At 48.0% G+C, this 16,656-nt stretch overlaps 1 protein-coding gene and 2 pseudogenes across 1 annotated transcript; 2 read left to right on the forward strand and 1 right to left on the reverse strand.

Annotated features, from left to right (window-relative positions):
• Positions 1-72: 72 nt before the first annotated feature.
• Positions 73-1,438, reverse strand: LOC113102983 (caspase-1-like; annotated as a pseudogene).
• Positions 1,439-5,530: 4,092 nt separating this feature from the next.
• LOC113102972 (glycine-rich cell wall structural protein 2-like) lies at positions 5,531-6,999 on the forward strand (annotated as a pseudogene).
• A 4,129-nt stretch (positions 7,000-11,128) lies between these two features.
• Positions 11,129-13,505, forward strand: LOC113102984 (glycine-rich cell wall structural protein 2-like; the record flags this gene model as incomplete). Its single annotated transcript, XM_026265933.1, has 3 exons — positions 11,129-11,428; positions 12,034-12,555; positions 13,258-13,505. Coding segments are annotated over exons 1-3 (864 nt in total), but the record flags the coding sequence as incomplete, so codon positions are not given.
• Positions 13,506-16,656: the final 3,151 nt, after the last annotated feature.

Here is a 16,656-nt window from a genome sequence, read left to right on the forward strand (position 1 = left end):
ATTGAGGATTTAATTTCTAATTTTCATTTCTACACACAATTCTTAAATAAGAGGACATAATAGTAATCAGATCTGGTTGTGTTTCACAGCCCCGGGAAGAGGTAGACCTTCTTAAGATAGTGTTGTTTTGTCTTTGCACGGCATCTGACACGGATGATGCTCCTTAAACTTCTTCTGAAGGACCTGTTAACAAGAGGAAAACTCTTATCAACAGACCAGCTACACATACTGACCAGTCAACCAAAAAAGAAAGGGTCATTCCACACACGTTTAGCACAGGACCTAAGAGCTGAGTTATAACAATACATCTCTGAAAGTAGTTGATAGTGGCATTGCCTTCATGAAAAGCTCCTCGATGTGATCCTCATGAGCATGCTTATTAAATATCTCCACGATCTCTTGGATGAAATCTGAGCATCTGTCAGGATTCCTGTAGGAAACAGTATCTGAATAAAGAAAGCACATTACTGTATGACAGCTTGGAGCCAAACAAGCAGTGCATTGAGAGCGTAGAAGCCTCTGGGGTTTTAAGATGTTGTGAAGGTGTTTACCGGGAGTGGAGGACCTCAGGCAGCAGAAGTCTTTCTCTCGGTGCTCGGTCTTTGGCGTGCCGTCCTGGACATCCACACATCCATCATTACCTGAGATATACAGTAAGACACAAACCATCAAGTCTCTGTTTGAAGCTTGGAGGTCATGCACATGGTGCTGACACTGAAGTTAATAAACTGTGATTGTAATTAGCTGTTCGTCTGTAACGTATCGCCCCGACACGACTGGATGAGGATGATTTTAGGCTTGTCTAGCAGTCCAGGACAGTTTGAGGTGTTCAAGCAAGTATAGATTTCATCTGTGGAGAAAACGTCTTCTTCCCCGTCAGAATTGACTATGCTGGAGACTCCCTTGTGACATGAAAACCACGAAGCAGCTGTCTGATTGGCTGTGCTCCTGTCGCCGGGCGAAGTCTCGCATGGCAACGCTCATAGCCTGCACACCAACATTAGGTCTTAAAGTGACAGCAGCATAGAAACATGACACTTCATTAAAATGCACTATTGAGCGCTGGTGTATACTGTAAATGTACCTGTGCTGTGAGGTCTCTCAGTGTGTGCACAGTGTAACCGAGAGCCTTCAGCAGTCGCTCTCGACCCGATCATCTCCATATTCAAACTCCACATTGTTAACCAGGAGCGCTAGACGTTTTCTGTCAGAGGACTTGTCCTTCATCGGGTAAATCTTGAGAGAGGAAGAGGAAAAGAGAGTCAGGATAGTTCCCACGATAATACAGGGCTTTATAACATCGTTACACAAACAGCAATTTATTATATGATTCGTGTCCACATGTTGTATTAAAGTAGCAGTCGATGTCAGATATACTTACAACATTGCTTTTTTTTAAAAGCTTCTTCTCTTTAAATTCAGGTGTGCATGGCACCAAAAAAATCGTCAGTTATCTGTTCACAAGCATAAAATAGAGGATTCAACAGAAGTCCTTTTGGTTTCATAAATCAATCATAAGTTCCCAGAGCATGTGCAGATGTGCAGTGTGTCTACCGCTTCCTGTCCACAGCTGTTGTTGCTGCAGCGCAGTGCATTATGGGTAGGCCCCGGCAGCTCCAGCAGAAGTAGTATGTGTGTTTGTTGGTGGCTGTGCAGATGGTGCAGTGCACACACAGGTTTGTCCGATCTCGTCTTTCCACGTAGGACAGGACACTTCAGAAACCGCTTCGGATTACAGTGTGACAGATAACTAAACTGTGTATACTGTAAAGAGATAGTTCACTCAAAAATCAAGCCTGGTGAAAGTGAATGAAGGTGTCATTTGATTTTGTGTTAAACTATCCCTGTGAGGAATTCATGGTTTTCAAATCCAACTCCAACAGCTTTCTAGCAGTGAGAAGACTGAGGTTCTCCTCTAAGATCTGCCTCTGTTTGCTGGACATCAGTCGACAGACGGACGGATAAGACAGCTTCAGTCCACAGGATCTCCGCCGGCCCTCATTAAACGCAGGACAGCTGAACTCAGGCTCTCTCTAAAACATGAGAACTGGTTACAGATGCAAACGCAGCACAGGAATCAGTGTCAGGAAGTGTGTACTAGAGATGTAACAATTCACTCAATGATTCGATTCACAGTTATTTTTAAACAAACTGAGATTAGAGACTTATTATAAATTTAATGTGTCCTTTTATTAGCTCTTGGACAAAATGCTATATGAAATATAACACTATAATAATATACTAATATAGCCCTTGCATAACATTACTCTTGTTGGTTTAGATTGCTTCTGTTGACCTCATCTGTAAGTGGCTTTGGATGAAAGCATCTGCTAAATGACTAAATGTAAATATAAGGTAAATAACAAAACTAAACTGAAATTTTAAAACAAGCCCCAAATCAACTAAAATGAAGCACACAGATAAACATAGATAGTAAAGTTTGTAGGAAAACTTTAAGTTGGCTTGAAAAAGCCTAGTCAGAAAGTTTGAACTACTTGTAAAAGCGTAAAGTTTGAGGGTTTTCATTTTTATCTATTTTTAAGCAGTTTTAAAGCTTTGCAGACAATACAATATATCAGAAAAATAAATAAATTGATAAATAGATAAGAAATAGTAAATTGGCATGTTGCTAGCATGATGAGCACGTGACTAGCATGTTGTTACCATTAATAGAAAGTGACTAGCATGATTAGCAAGTGACTAGCATGTTGTTACCATTACTAGAAAGTGACTAGCATGTCATTAGCATGATTAACATGTTAGTAGCATGTCGTTAGCATGTTACCAACATGATTAGCAAGTGACTAGCATGTTGTTACCATTACTAGAAAGTGACTAGCATGTCATTAGCATGATTAACATGTTAGTAGCATGTCGCTAGCATGTTACCAACATGATTAGCAAGTGACTAGCATGTTGTTACCATTACTAGAAAGTGACTAGCATGGTTAGCAAGTGACTAGCATTTTGTTACCATTACTAGAAAGTGACTAGCATCTCATTGGCATGATTAACATGTTAGTAGCATGTTGCTAGCATGTTACCAACATGATTAGCAAGTGATTAGCATGTTGTTAGCATGATTAACAAGTGACTAGCATGCTGCTAGCATGACTAGCAAGTCACTAGCCTGTCATTAGCATTATTAGCAAGTCATTAGTATGTCGTTAAAAAGTTTCTAGCATGTTGATAACATTATAAACAAGTGACTAGCATGTTTTTAACCTGATTAACAAATAAATCTCTTCATATAAACAAAATAAGGCTTTAACTGTCTGTGCTCTTTCCATTTAAAATGAGATAAAACCACTTTAATTTTAAATGTATTTAAATTTATGCATTTAGAAGAAATAATTTGAAGCAAAAACAGAATGGTTTGACTTCAGTTTTGTGAAACTATACACATTCATATAAACTACCACTAAATGAATCTTGATTTGAATCGTCACATATTTGAATCAATTTTCAATCAGAATCGTTACATCCTGAGTGTGTACACAGAGTGTAATGTGACCTACCTGTTTAAGATAATACTTGAACCAAGCGATGATGTAATGTGCTGGCCTTCGATGACCACAAGGCAATTCCACTGATGAAACAGAAATGAATTGATTACGTTTTTGATGGCCAAACAGAACTAGACCAAACATCTATGAAGCACCTTAAAGAGGCAGTTCACCCCAAAATAAAATTATTTACTCACCCTCAAATCATTCTAGGTGTGTATGACTTTCTTCTTTCAGACAATCAGAGGAATCCAATCAGAGTTGTATTAAAACATGTCTCTTCTAAGCTTTATAATGGCAGTAAATGGGTGCTGATGTTTTAAAAGCCCAATAATGTTTACGCCTGCATCCTACGGTGGAATGAACGAGTGTATGTCAGTTAGCAAAAGCTAGAGATTTAAGTTTATAAAGTTTTAAATATGGATATGTTTCTTCTTACACAAACACATTTTGTTTCACATTTATTCACCCCAAGGAGCCGTGTGAGACACTCTATATGATGGATGGATGTGCTTCATTGGACTAGTGAAAAATGACACCCATTCACTGCCATTATAAAGCTTGGAAGAGCAGGACATATTTTATTTTAATATAACCCTGTTTGTATTCATCTGAAAGAAAAAGTCATTTAGATGGCTTGAAGGTGAGTAAATCATGGGGTACATTTTTTTTAGGCGAACTAATCCTTAAATAATTTCAGTTATGGCAGTCACAAAATAATACAGCACAATAGACTTTGTAAGAACATTGTTAGTTACACTCACTCACCAAAAGACCTTCCTGTTGCTGTTCTTTCCTCAGAGTTACCATCTAACTGTTGCAGTCGCGTTTTTTGGATACCTTGGTTTCAAAATAAATAACATCCAGTTTTCTGAATTTTAATAGACCTGTAAATATTTTATTTGAAATACCATGCTGGTCTGTTTCACTTTAGTTTTAAAGAGGAATTTTGCATAGAATATATTAAAAAATAAGGTTTCTATATTGTCTCTTTCTGCATATGAATTATCCAATAACTGATTGTTAGTAAAAGTCTACATGTCGAATAAATAGGGAGAAAAGGGGGAATGAAATACTTACTACAGTTTTTGAGAATGTTGATCACACTGTCTTCTTCATCCCAGTTTTCACTTGCTTCAGCCATTTTTTATTTAATCACTAAAATGTATTTTTCTTCTGCAAAACTATGACTGGAATGAACAATGGACCCCTGTTAGCGAATTGCACGGAGAAATATATGATCCTGCGGCAGACGGTCAACAACAAAAAGATACACCGTTTTGAGTCATTTGACTCGTGTCACGCGGGTTCCACCTACTGGTCAAAACGGTGTAATGAGACAATCCTAATGAGACCTTTTACAAAACTGCAAGTATTTTCATAACAGTGTAATGTTTTAAGTATAATTTCAGTTATCTGGCTGGATTACAAGTTAATCAGTCCTGTGCTGCGGGTCAGTGTTTAATGGTCGCTAGGTGGCGCTACAAACACATCAGTCCCTCACAACTAGTTTACATTTAAAGAACTAACATCATATTCTCATATTCATAACAGTTACAGCTGCTTTTAATATTTGTCCCCGTTTAGAGAATTCAGAGTAAATATTAACACTGTGAACTTATTAATATATATTTTAATTCTTGTACGGTATCACAACATGACCGCTGTACCACCTGACCACTGCAGATTCATTTCGCAGTTGATTGTGTTGCCGTAGAAAAGCACAATCCTCTCGTAATTAGGCTACCTTAATTATTATGACATGGCTTGAATGCAGCATTCAGCTCATCCAACCCCCATCAAACACACCTGAACAAGCTAATTAAGGCCTTCCAGACTACTGGAAAGCTACAGGCAGGTGAGCTTGATCAACGTTGGAATTGATCTCCTTGGATTTTTTAGGAACCCATTTTACACAGAGTTTGCTACTGCAGCAACACGTGTTGGTTTAGCTTTGTGTGCTTCTTCTGACGCACAAATTCAGGGCCTTTTCAGAGTTTGTTGTGAGATCACAGGTCGGGAGGATGACCGCTTGAGTGGATTTCTCGTTGATTGCTGCTTTGTTGTATCTGTTCGGATACTTGAGCATCGCTCATGCTATTCAAAGACGTAACACAGGTGACAAGATCTGTTGACTTCATTACACAACCTGAAGAAATGCAGAAACAAGTGGCTAAGTGTTAGAGAGTAATTAACAGTTTAGGAATGTGTAGGCTTTAAAAGTCTTGATCTGAACAGACACATAGAATCTGTATTTAAAGCCCTGATACACAAATGCTGAAGCCACACTCTCTGGCCTCTGAAAATGATCCTCTTGAATCCTCTAGTGGATGGTTTTTGTCCGGCGACGCTGACGTTCGTGCCGGCCCGTCGAGGATGTTCTTCTGATGAAGACTGCCCTGGAGGACACAAATGCTGTCGATTTGACTGTGGGCCTGTTTGTGTGCTGCCTGTTTTCAGTGAGTTTCATTTAATGGCTGCTAAGGGTCTTAAAACAACACCCGTAACCCGTTGAATTCCATGTTGGTTTTAAGCAAAAATTTTTCCTTGTTCTCGTCTGAAGTAGGTTTTGAATCTATCACTTAGGATAGATTAATGCACAGGATGACTTCACAAAAGAGGAATAATACTAACTTGCTGTTCATGCTTTGAGTGTGTCGTGCTGTATATTGAAGTGGCTGTCTATGTGCACAAACTAAAGCTGACCGTCTGTGTGCACGCAGTGAAGCCGGGTCAGTGTCCCTTACCAGAGATGATCCCACTGTGTGCTGAAAGCTGTTTCCATGATGGCCAGTGTCCTGCCACACAGAAGTGTTGCCCAACCACCGGTGGCTTTGCATGCAGCGAACCACGTGGTCAGGGAAGAGGTCAGATGAGCTGTCAGGGACATGGACCGGTTCGTGGACAGGGCCAAGGAAGCGGCCAGGGCCAGGGCCAGGGTCAGGGCCAGGGCCAGGGCCAGGGACAGGGCCAGGGCCAGGGACAGGGCCAGGGACAGGGACAAGGCCAGGGTCAGGGTCAGGGACAAGGCCAGGGTCAGGGACAAGGCCAGGGTCAGGGACAAGGCCAGGGTCAGGGACAAGGCCAGGGTCAGGGACAAGGCCAGGGTCAGGGACAGGGTCAGGGACAAGGCCAGGGTCAGGGACAAGGCCAGGGTCAGGGACAAGGCCAGGGCCAGGGTCAGGGACAAGGCCAGGGCCAGGGCCAGGGACAAGGCCAGGGACAAGGACAGGGCCAGGGAAGCGGTCAGGGACAAGGCCAGGGTCAAGGACAGGGTCAGGGACAAGGCCAGGGAAGCGGTCAGGGACAAGGTCAAGGTCAGGGCCAGGGCCAGGGACAGGGCCAGGGCCAGGGACAGGGCCAGGGCCAGGGACAGGGCCAGGGCCAGGGACAGGGTCAGGGTCAGGGACAGGGACAGGGCCAGGGCCAGGGAAGCGGTCAGGGACAAGGTCAGGGCCAGGGAAGCGGTCAGGGCCAGGGACAAGGCCAGGGTCAGGGACAAGGCCAGGGCCAGGGTCAGGGACAAGGCCAGGGCCAGGGCCAGGGACAAGGCCAGGGACAAGGACAGGGCCAGGGAAGCGGTCAGGGACAAGGCCAGGGTCAAGGACAGGGTCAGGGACAAGGCCAGGGAAGCGGTCAGGGACAAGGTCAAGGTCAGGGCCAGGGCCAGGGACAGGGCCAGGGCCAGGGACAGGGCCAGGGCCAGGGACAGGGCCAGGGCCAGGGACAGGGTCAGGGTCAGGGACAGGGACAGGGCCAGGGCCAGGGAAGCGGTCAGGGACAAGGTCAGGGCCAGGGAAGCGGTCAGGGCCAGGGACAAGGCCAGGGACAGGGTCAGGGACAAGGCCAGGGACAAGGACAGGGCCAGGGAAGCGGTCAGGGACAAGGCCAGGGTCAAGGACAGGGCCAGGGAAGCGGTCAGGGACAGGGTCAGGGACAAGGCCAGGGAAGCGGTCAGGGCCAGGGACAAGGCCAGGGACAGGGTCAGGGACAAGGCCAGGGAAGCGGCCAGGGTCAGGGACAAGGCCAGGGTCAGGGACAAGGTCAGGGACAAGGCCAGGGTCAGGGACAGGGTCAGGGACAAGGCCAGGGTCAGGGACAAGGCCAGGGTCAGGGTCAGGGACAAGGCCAGGGACGCGGTCAGGGCCAGGGACAAAGACAGGGTCAGGGACATGGCCAGGGACAGGGCCAGGGACAAGGTCAGGGACAAGGACAGGGCCAGGGAAGCGGTCAGGGACAAGGTCAGGGCCAGGGAAGCGGTCAGGGCCAGGGACAGGGACAAGGACAAGGCCAGGGTCAGGGACAAGGACAAGGCCAGGGTCAGGGTCAGGGACAAGGCCAGGGTCAGGGACAAGGCCAGGGTCAGGGACCGGGTCAGGGACAAGGTCAGGGACAGGGCCAGGGAAGCGGACAGGGCCAGGGTCAGGGACAAGGTCAGGGACAGGGCCAGGGACAGGGACAGGGACGAGGCCATGGACAGGGACAAGGCCAGGGCCAGGGCCAGGGACAGGGACAAGGCCAGGGACAAGGACAGGGCCAGGGAAGCGGTCAGGGACAAGGCCAGGGTCAAGGACAGGGCCAGGGAAGCGGTCAGGGACAAGGCCAGGGAAGCGGTCACGGTCAGGGACAGGGTCAGGGACAAGGCCAGGGAAGCGGTCAGGGTCAGGGACAAGGTCAGGGCCAGGGCCAGGGTCAGGGTCAGGGCCAAGGTCAGGGCCAAGGCCAGGGCCAGGAACAAGGCCAGGGTCAGGGCCAGGGCCAGGGACAAGGCCAGGGTCAGGGCCAGGGACAGGGCCAGGGCCAGGGACAGGCAGGGTCAGGGACAGGGTCAGGGACAGGGACAGGGTCAGGGCCAGGGCCAGGGACGAGGCCAGGGCCAGGGACAAGGCCAGGGCCAGGGCCAGGGACAGGGACAGGGCCAGGGAAGCGGTCAGGGACAAGGCCAGGGTCAAGGACAGGGACAGGGTCAGGGACAAGGCCAGGGAAGCGGTCAGGGCCAGGGACAAGGCCAGGGACAGGGTCAGGGACAAGGCCAGGGACAAGGACAGGGCCAGGGAAGCGGTCAGGGACAAGGCCAGGGTCAAGGACAGGGTCAAGGACAGGGCCAGGGAAGCGGTCAGGGACAGGGTCAGGGACAAGGCCAGGGAAGCGGCCAGGGTTCAGGGTCAGGGACAGGGTCAGGGACAAGGCCAGGGTCAGGGACAGGGTCAGGGACAGGGTCAGGGACAAGGCCAGGGTCAGGGACAAGGCCAGGGTCAGGGACAAGGCCAGGGTCAGGGTCAGGGACAAGGCCAGGGACGCGGTCAGGGCCAGGGACAAAGACAGGGTCAGGGACATGGACAGGGACATGGACAGGGACAGGGCCAGGGACAGGGCCAGGGACAAGGTCAGGGACAGGGAAGCGGTCAGGGACAAGGTCAGGGCCAGGGAAGCGGTCAGGGCCAGGGACAGGGACAAGGACAAGGCCAGGGTCAGGGACAAGGACAAGGCCAGGGTCAGGGTCAGGGACAAGGCCAGGGTCAGGGACAAGGCCAGGGTCAGGGACAGGGTCAGGGACAAGGTCAGGGACAGGGCCAGGGAAGCGGACAGGGCCAGGGAAGCGGCCAGGGCCAGGGAAGCGGCCAGGGCCAGGGCCAGGGCCAGGGCCAGGGCCAGGGCCAGGGACAAGGACAAGGACGCGGTCAGGGACGCGGTCAGGGACGCGGTCAGGGACAGGGACAGGGTCAGGGTCAGGGACAAGGCCAGGGTCAGGGACAAGGCCAGGGACAAGGCCAGGACAAGGGGACAGGGTCAGGAGGGTCAGGGACAGGGTCAGGAAAGCGGTCAGGGACAGGGTCAGGGAAGCGGTCAGGGACAGGGTCAGGGACATGGAAGTGGAAGAGGTCAGGGAAGAAGTCAACAGAAGGGTAAGGGATGTGGTCATTGAAGTGGACATGGGACTTTTGCTTAATGCTTACTGGAGATCGTTTCAATTCAGTGTTCATCCTATGGCATGGTTTCCTTGTTTGCTCAAACTGTTTTGAAAGCTTTTCGGTCTGTTCCACCTCAAATAAAGAATTGCTTGATTTGAAGAGTTGGTTTTTTTTTTTTTTTGGTATTATTTGGCTGTTTCTCACAGTGCTTTGAAGTTCCTCTCCTTGAGACCTGGGTAGGGTTGCACCAGCCATTCGTAAGTTCTTAAATTAGAACGTTAAGACCACAAGGCTTTAATAACCACTAGCTAGTTTGTAACTAAATCTACACTATTTGGTTGCACCAGTTGTTCGTAAGTCAGGACGTAGTTCGTAAACTCTCTGCTGAGTAATGTGTAGTTTCATAGAGGCTTACCCTCATCCAAATAGAAACCTTTTACGTGAGCAGAACTGTTTAAATGCAATGAAGTTTAATTCTTAAATTTCTAATCACTCTTGTCTCACCTATACTAACGGTAAAAATTAAGTTTCATTTAAAACTATACACTAATAACTAGCTATTTGAATGTAAATGGAATTCAGAAACCGCAAGACGGCTCAAACGCTGAAAGAAACCTCAATGCCTTTTTCATTTGAAGAGTCCAACTTGAAACACACAGAGGCTTGCTGTAGATCAGGGATAGGCAACTCCGGTCTTTCAGGGCCACTAGGTGTGTTTAACTAGGTTTGGAGCTAAACTCTGTTGTTAGTAAAGGTCTACATGTCAAATAAATGGGGTGAAAAAGGGGGAATGAAAGACTTTAGTTTTTGAGAATGATCACACTGTCTTCATCCCAGTTTTCACTTGCTTTGGCCATTTAAAAAATAAATATAATCATTTAAACCTTTACTCTTCTTCTGCAAAACTATGACTGGAATGAACAATGGACCCCTGTTAGCGAATTGCACGGAGAAATATATGATCCTGCGGCAGACGGTCAACAACAAAAAGATACACCGTTTTGAGTCATTTGACTCGTGTCACGCGGGTTCCACCTACTGGTCAAAACGGTGTAATGAGACAATCCTAATGAGACCTTTTACAAAACTGCAAGTATTTTCATAACAGTGTAATGTTTTCAGTATAATTTAAACATAAATACTATGAAACATTAGGGTCTTTGCTAGTCAAACCATTTACGTGCAATTGAAATACGGCTTTATAGCTAAAATATTATGTGAACAGTAAAATAATTAACACCCATCCTATGGTTTGACTAGTACTTTTATGAAATATTGCAGTTCGTTCTTCATTTCAGTTATCTGGCTATGGATTACAAGTTAATCAGTCCTGTGCTGCGGGTCAGTGTTTAATGGTCGCTAGGTGGCGCTACAAACACATCAGTCCCTCACAACTAGTTTACATTTAAAGAACTAACATCATATTCTCATATTCATAACAGTTACAGCTGCTTTTAATATCTGTCCCCGTTTAGAGAATTCAGAGTAAATATTAACACCGTGAACTTATTAATATATATTTTAATTCTTGTACGGTATCACAACATGACCGCTGTACCACCTGACCACTGCAGATTCATTTCGCAGTTGATTGTGTTGCCGTAGAAAAGCACAATCCTCTCGTAATTAGGCTACCTTAATTATTATGACATGGCTTGAATGCAGCATTCAGCTCATCCAACCCCCATCAAACACACCTGAACAAGCTAATTAAGGCCTTCCAGACTACTGGAAAGCTACAGGCAGGTGAGCTTGATCAACGTTGGAATTGATCTCCTTGGATTTTTTAGGAACCCATTTTACACAGAGTTTGCTACTGCAGCAACACGTGTTGGTTTAGCTTTGTGTGCTTCTTCTGACGCACAAATTCAGGGCCTTTTCCAGCAGAGTTTGTTGTGAGATCACAGGTCGGGAGGATGACCGCTCGAGTGGATTTCTCGTTGATTGCTGCTTTGTTGTATCTGTTCGGATACTTGAGCATCGCTCATGCTATTCAAAGACGTAACACAGGTGACAAGATCTGTTGACTTCATTACACAACCTGAAGAAATGCAGAAACAAGTGGCTAAGTGTTAGAGAGTAATTAACAGTTTAGGAATGTGTAGGCTTTAAAAGTCTTGATCTGAACAGACACGTAGAATCTGTATTTAAAGCCCTGATACACAAATGCTGAAGCCACACTCTCTGGCCTCTGAAAATGATCCTCTTGAATCCTCTAGTGGATGGTTTTTGTCCGGCGACGCTGACGTTCGTGCCGGCCCGTCGAGGATGTTCTTCTGATGAAGACTGCCCTGGAGGACACAAATGCTGTCGATTTGACTGTGGGCCTGTTTGTGTGCTGCCTGTTTTCAGTGAGTTTCATTTAATGGCTGCTAAGGGTCTTAAAACAACACCCGTAACCCGTTGAATTCCATGTTGGTTTTAAGCAGAAATTTTTCCTTGTTCTCGTCTGAAGTAGGTTTTGAATCTATCACTTAGGATAGATTAATGCACAGGATGACTTCACAAAAGAGGAATAATACTAACTTGCTGTTCATGCTTTGAGTGTGTCGTGCTGTATATTGAAGTGGCTGTCTATGTGCACAAACTAAAGCTGACCGTCTGTGTGCACGCAGTGAAGCCGGGTCAGTGTCCCTTACCAGAGATGATCCCACTGTGTGCTGAAAGCTGTTTCCATGATGGCCAGTGTCCTGCCACACAGAAGTGTTGCCCAACCACCGGTGGCTTTGCATGCAGCGAACCACGTGGTCAGGGAAGAGGTCAGATGAGCTGTCAGGGACATGGACCGGTTCGTGGACAGGGCCAAGGAAGCGGCCAGGGCCAGGGTCAGGGCCAGGGCCAGGGACAGGGCCAGGGCCAGGGACAGGGCCAGGGACAGGGACAAGGCCAGGGCCAGGGTCAGGGACAAGGCCAGGGTCAGGGTCAGGGACAAGGCCAGGGTCAGGGACAAGGCCAGGGTCAGGGACAAGGCCAGGGTCAGGGACAAGGCCAGGGTCAGGGACAGGGTCAGGGACAAGGCCAGGGCCAGGGTCAGGGACAAGGCCAGGGCCAGGGCCAGGGACAAGGCCAGGGACAAGGACAGGGCCAGGGAAGCGGTCAGGGACAAGGCCAGGGTCAAGGACAGGGCCAGGGAAGCGGTCAGGGACAAGGCCAGGGAAGCGGTCAGGGACAAGGTCAAGGTCAGGGCCAGGGCCAGGGACAAGGCCAAGGCCAGGGTCAGGGACAAGGCCAGGGACAGGGCCAGGGTCAGGGACAGGGCCAGGGCCAGGGACAGGGCCAGGGACAGGGTCAAAGTCAGGGACAAGGCCAGGGTCAGGGTCAGGGCCAGGGTCAGGGACAGGGACAGGGCCAGGGAAGCGGTCAGGGACAAGGTCAGGGCCAGGGAAGCGGTCAGGGACAGGGCCAAGGCCAGGGTCAGGGACAGGGCCAGGGTCAGGGACAGGGCCAGGGCCAGGGACAAGGCAAGGGAAGCGGTCAGGGTCAGGGTCAGGGACAAGGTCAGGGACAGGGCCAGGGACAAGGTCAGGGACAGGGCCAGGGAAGCGGTCAGGGCCAGGGACAGGGCCAGGGACAGGGCCAGGGACAGGGCCAGGGACAGGGCCAGGGACAGGGCCAGGGACAGGGCCAGGGTCAGGGACAGGGCCAGGGACAAGGACGCGGTCAGGGACAGGGCCAGGGCCAGGGTCAGGGTCAGGGACAAGGACAGGGACAAGGCCAGGGTCAGGGACAAGGCCAGGGTCAAGGACAGGGCCAGGGAAGCGGTCAGGGACAGGGCCAGGGCCTGGGCCTGGGCCAGGGCCAGGGCCTGGGCCAGGGCCAGGGCCAGGGCCAGGGACAAGGTCAGGGCCAGGGCCAGGGACAGGGACAGGGTCAGGGACAGGGCCAGGGAAGCGGTCAGGGACAAGGACAGGGCCAGGGAAGCGGTCAGGGACAAGGTCAGGGCCAGGGAAGCGGTCAGGGCCAGGGACAGGGACAAGGCCAAGGCCAGGGTCAGGGACAGGGACAGGGCCAGGGACAAGGCCAGGGAAGCGGTCAGGGTCAGGGTCAGGGACAAGGTCAGGGCCAGGGAAGCGGTCAGGGACAAGGTCAGGGCCAGGGAAGCGGTCAGGGACAAGGTCAGGGCCAGGGAAGCGGTCAGGGACAAGGTCAGGGCCAGGGAAGCGGCCAGGGCCAAGGCCAAGGCCAAGGCCAGGGCCAGGGCCAGGGACAGGACAAGGCGGCAGGGTCAGGGACAAGGCCAGGGTCAGGGACAAGGCCAGGGTCAGGGACAAGGCCAGGGCCAGGGACAAGGCCAGGGACAAGGACAGGGACAAGGACAGGGTCAGGGCCAGGGAAGCGGTCAGGGACAGGACAGGGTCAGGGACATGGAAGTGGAAGAGGTCAGGGAAGAAGTCAACAGAAAGGGTAAGGGATGTGGTCATTGAAGTGGACATGGGACTTTTGCTTAATGCTTACTGGAGATCGTTTCAATTCAGTGTTCATCCTATGGCATGGTTTCCTTGTTTGCTCAAACTGTTTTGAAAGCTTTTCGGTCTGTTCCACCTCAAATAAAGAATTGCTTGATTTGAAGAGTTGGTTTTTTTTTTTGGTATTATTTGGCTGTTTCTCACAGTGCTTTGAAGTTCCTCTCCTTGAGACCTGGGTAGGGTTGCACCAGCCATTCGTAAGTTCTTAAATTAGAACGTTAAGACCACAAGGCTTTAATAACCACTAGCTAGTTTGTGACTAAAGCTACACTATTTGGTTGCACCAGTTGTTCGTAAGTCAGGACGTAGTTCGTAAACTCTCTGCTGAGTAATGTGTAGTTTCGTAGAGGCTTACCCTCATCCAAATAGAAACCTTTTACGTGAGCAGAACTGTTTAAATGCAATGAAGTTTAATTCTTAAATTTCTAATCACTCTTGTCTCACCTATACTAACGGTAAAAATTAAGTTTCATTTAAAACTATACACTAATAACTAGCTATTTGAATGTAAATGGAATTCAGAAACCGCAAGACGGCTCAAACGCTGAAAGAAACCTCAATGCCTTTTTCATTTGAAGAGTCCAACATGAAACACACAGAGGCTTGCTGTAGATCAGGGATAGGCAACTCCGGTCTTTCAGGGCCACTAGGTGTGTTTAACTAGGTTTGGAGCTAAACTCTGTTGTTAGTAAAGGTCTACATGTCAAATAAATGGGGTGAAAAAGGGGGAATGAAAGACTTTAGTTTTTGAGAATGATCACACTGTCTTCATCCCAGTTTTCACTTGCTTTGGCCATTTAAAAAATAAATATAATCATTTAAACCTTTACTCTTCTTCTGCAAAACTATGACTGGAATGAACAATGGACCCCTGTTAGCGAATTGCACGGAGAAATATATGATCCTGCGGCAGACGGTCAACAACAAAAAGATACACCGTTTTGAGTCATTTGACTCGTGTCACGCGGGTTCCACCTACTGGTCAAAGCGGTGTAATGAGACAATCCTAATGAGACCTTTTACAAAACTGCAAGTATTTTCATAACAGTGTAATGTTTTCAGTATAATTTAAACATAAATACTATGAAACATTAGGGGTCTTTGCTAGTCAAACCATTTACGTGCAATTGAAATACGGCTTTATAGCTAAAATATTATGTGAACAGTAAAATAATTAACACCCATCCTATGGTTTGACTAGTACTTTTATGAAATATTGCAGTTCGTTCTTCATTTCAGTTATCTGGCTATGGATTACAAGTTAATCAGTCCTGTGCTGCGGGTCAGTGTTTAATGGTCGCTAGGTGGCGCTACAAACACATCAGTCCCTCACAACTAGTTTACATTTAAAGAACTAACATCATATTCTCATATTCATAACAGTTACAGCTGCTTTTAATATCTGTCCCCGTTTAGAGAATTCAGAGTAAATATTAACACCGTGAACTTATTAATATATATTTTAATTCTTGTACGGTATCACAACATGACCGCTGTACCACCTGACCACTGCAGATTCATTTCGCAGTTGATTGTGTTGCCGTAGAAAAGCACAATCCTCTCGTAATTAGGCTACCTTAATTATTATGACATGGCTTGAATGCAGCATTCAGCTCATCCAACCCCCATCAAACACACCTGAACAAGCTAATTAAGGCCTTCCAGACTACTGGAAAGCTACAGGCAGGTGAGCTTGATCAACGTTGGAATTGATCTCCTTGGATTTTTTAGGAACCCATTTTACACAGAGTTTGCTACTGCAGCAACACGTGTTGGTTTAGCTTTGTGTGCTTCTTCTGACGCACAAATTCAGGGCCTTTTCCAGCAGAGTTTGTTGTGAGATCACAGGTCGGGAGGATGACCGCTCGAGTGGATTTCTCGTTGATTGCTGCTTTGTTGTATCTGTTCGGATACTTGAGCATCGCTCATGCTATTCAAAGACGTAACGCAGGTGACAAGATCTGTTGACTTCATTACACAACCTGAAGAAATGCAGAAACAAGTGGCTAAGTGTTAGAGAGTAATTAACAGTTTAGGAATGTGTAGGCTTTAAAAGTCTTGATCTGAACAGACACGTAGAATCTGTATTTTAAAGCCCTGATACACAAATGCTGAAGCCACACTCTCTGGCCTCTGAAAATGATCCTCTTGAATCCTCTAGTGGATGGTTTTTGTCCGGCGACGCTGACGTTCGTGCCGGCCCGTCGAGGATGTTCTTCTGATGAAGGACTGCCCTGGAGGACACAAATGCTGTCGATTTGACTGTGGCCTGTTTGTGTGCTGGCCTGTTTTCAGTGAGTTTCATTTAATGGCTGCTAAGGGTCTTAAAACAACACCCGTAACCCGTTGAATTCCATGTTGGTTTTAAGCAGAAATTTTTCCTTGTTCTCGTCTGAAGTAGGTTTTGAATCTATCACTTAGGATAGATTAATGCACAGGATGACTTCACAAAAGAGGAATAATACTAACTTGCTGTTCATGCTTTGAGTTGTGTCGTGCTGTATATTGGAGTGGCTGTCTATGTGCACAAACTAAAGCTGACCGTCTGTGGTGCACGCAGTGAAGCGCGGTCAGTGTCCCTTACCAGAGATGATCCCACTGTGTGCTGGAAAGCTGTTTCCATGATGGCCAGTGTCCTGCCACACAGAGTGTTGCCCAACCACGGTGGCTTTGCATGCAGCGAACCACGTGGTCAGGGAAGAGGTCAGAATGAGCTGTCAGGGACATGGACCGGTTCGTGGACAGGGCCAAGGAAGCGGACAAGGCCAGGGC

The sequence above is a fragment of the Carassius auratus genome, unplaced genomic scaffold, assembly GCF_003368295.1.
Source record: "Carassius auratus strain Wakin unplaced genomic scaffold, ASM336829v1 scaf_tig00217789, whole genome shotgun sequence".
Lineage (NCBI taxonomy): Eukaryota > Metazoa > Chordata > Actinopteri > Cypriniformes > Cyprinidae > Carassius > Carassius auratus.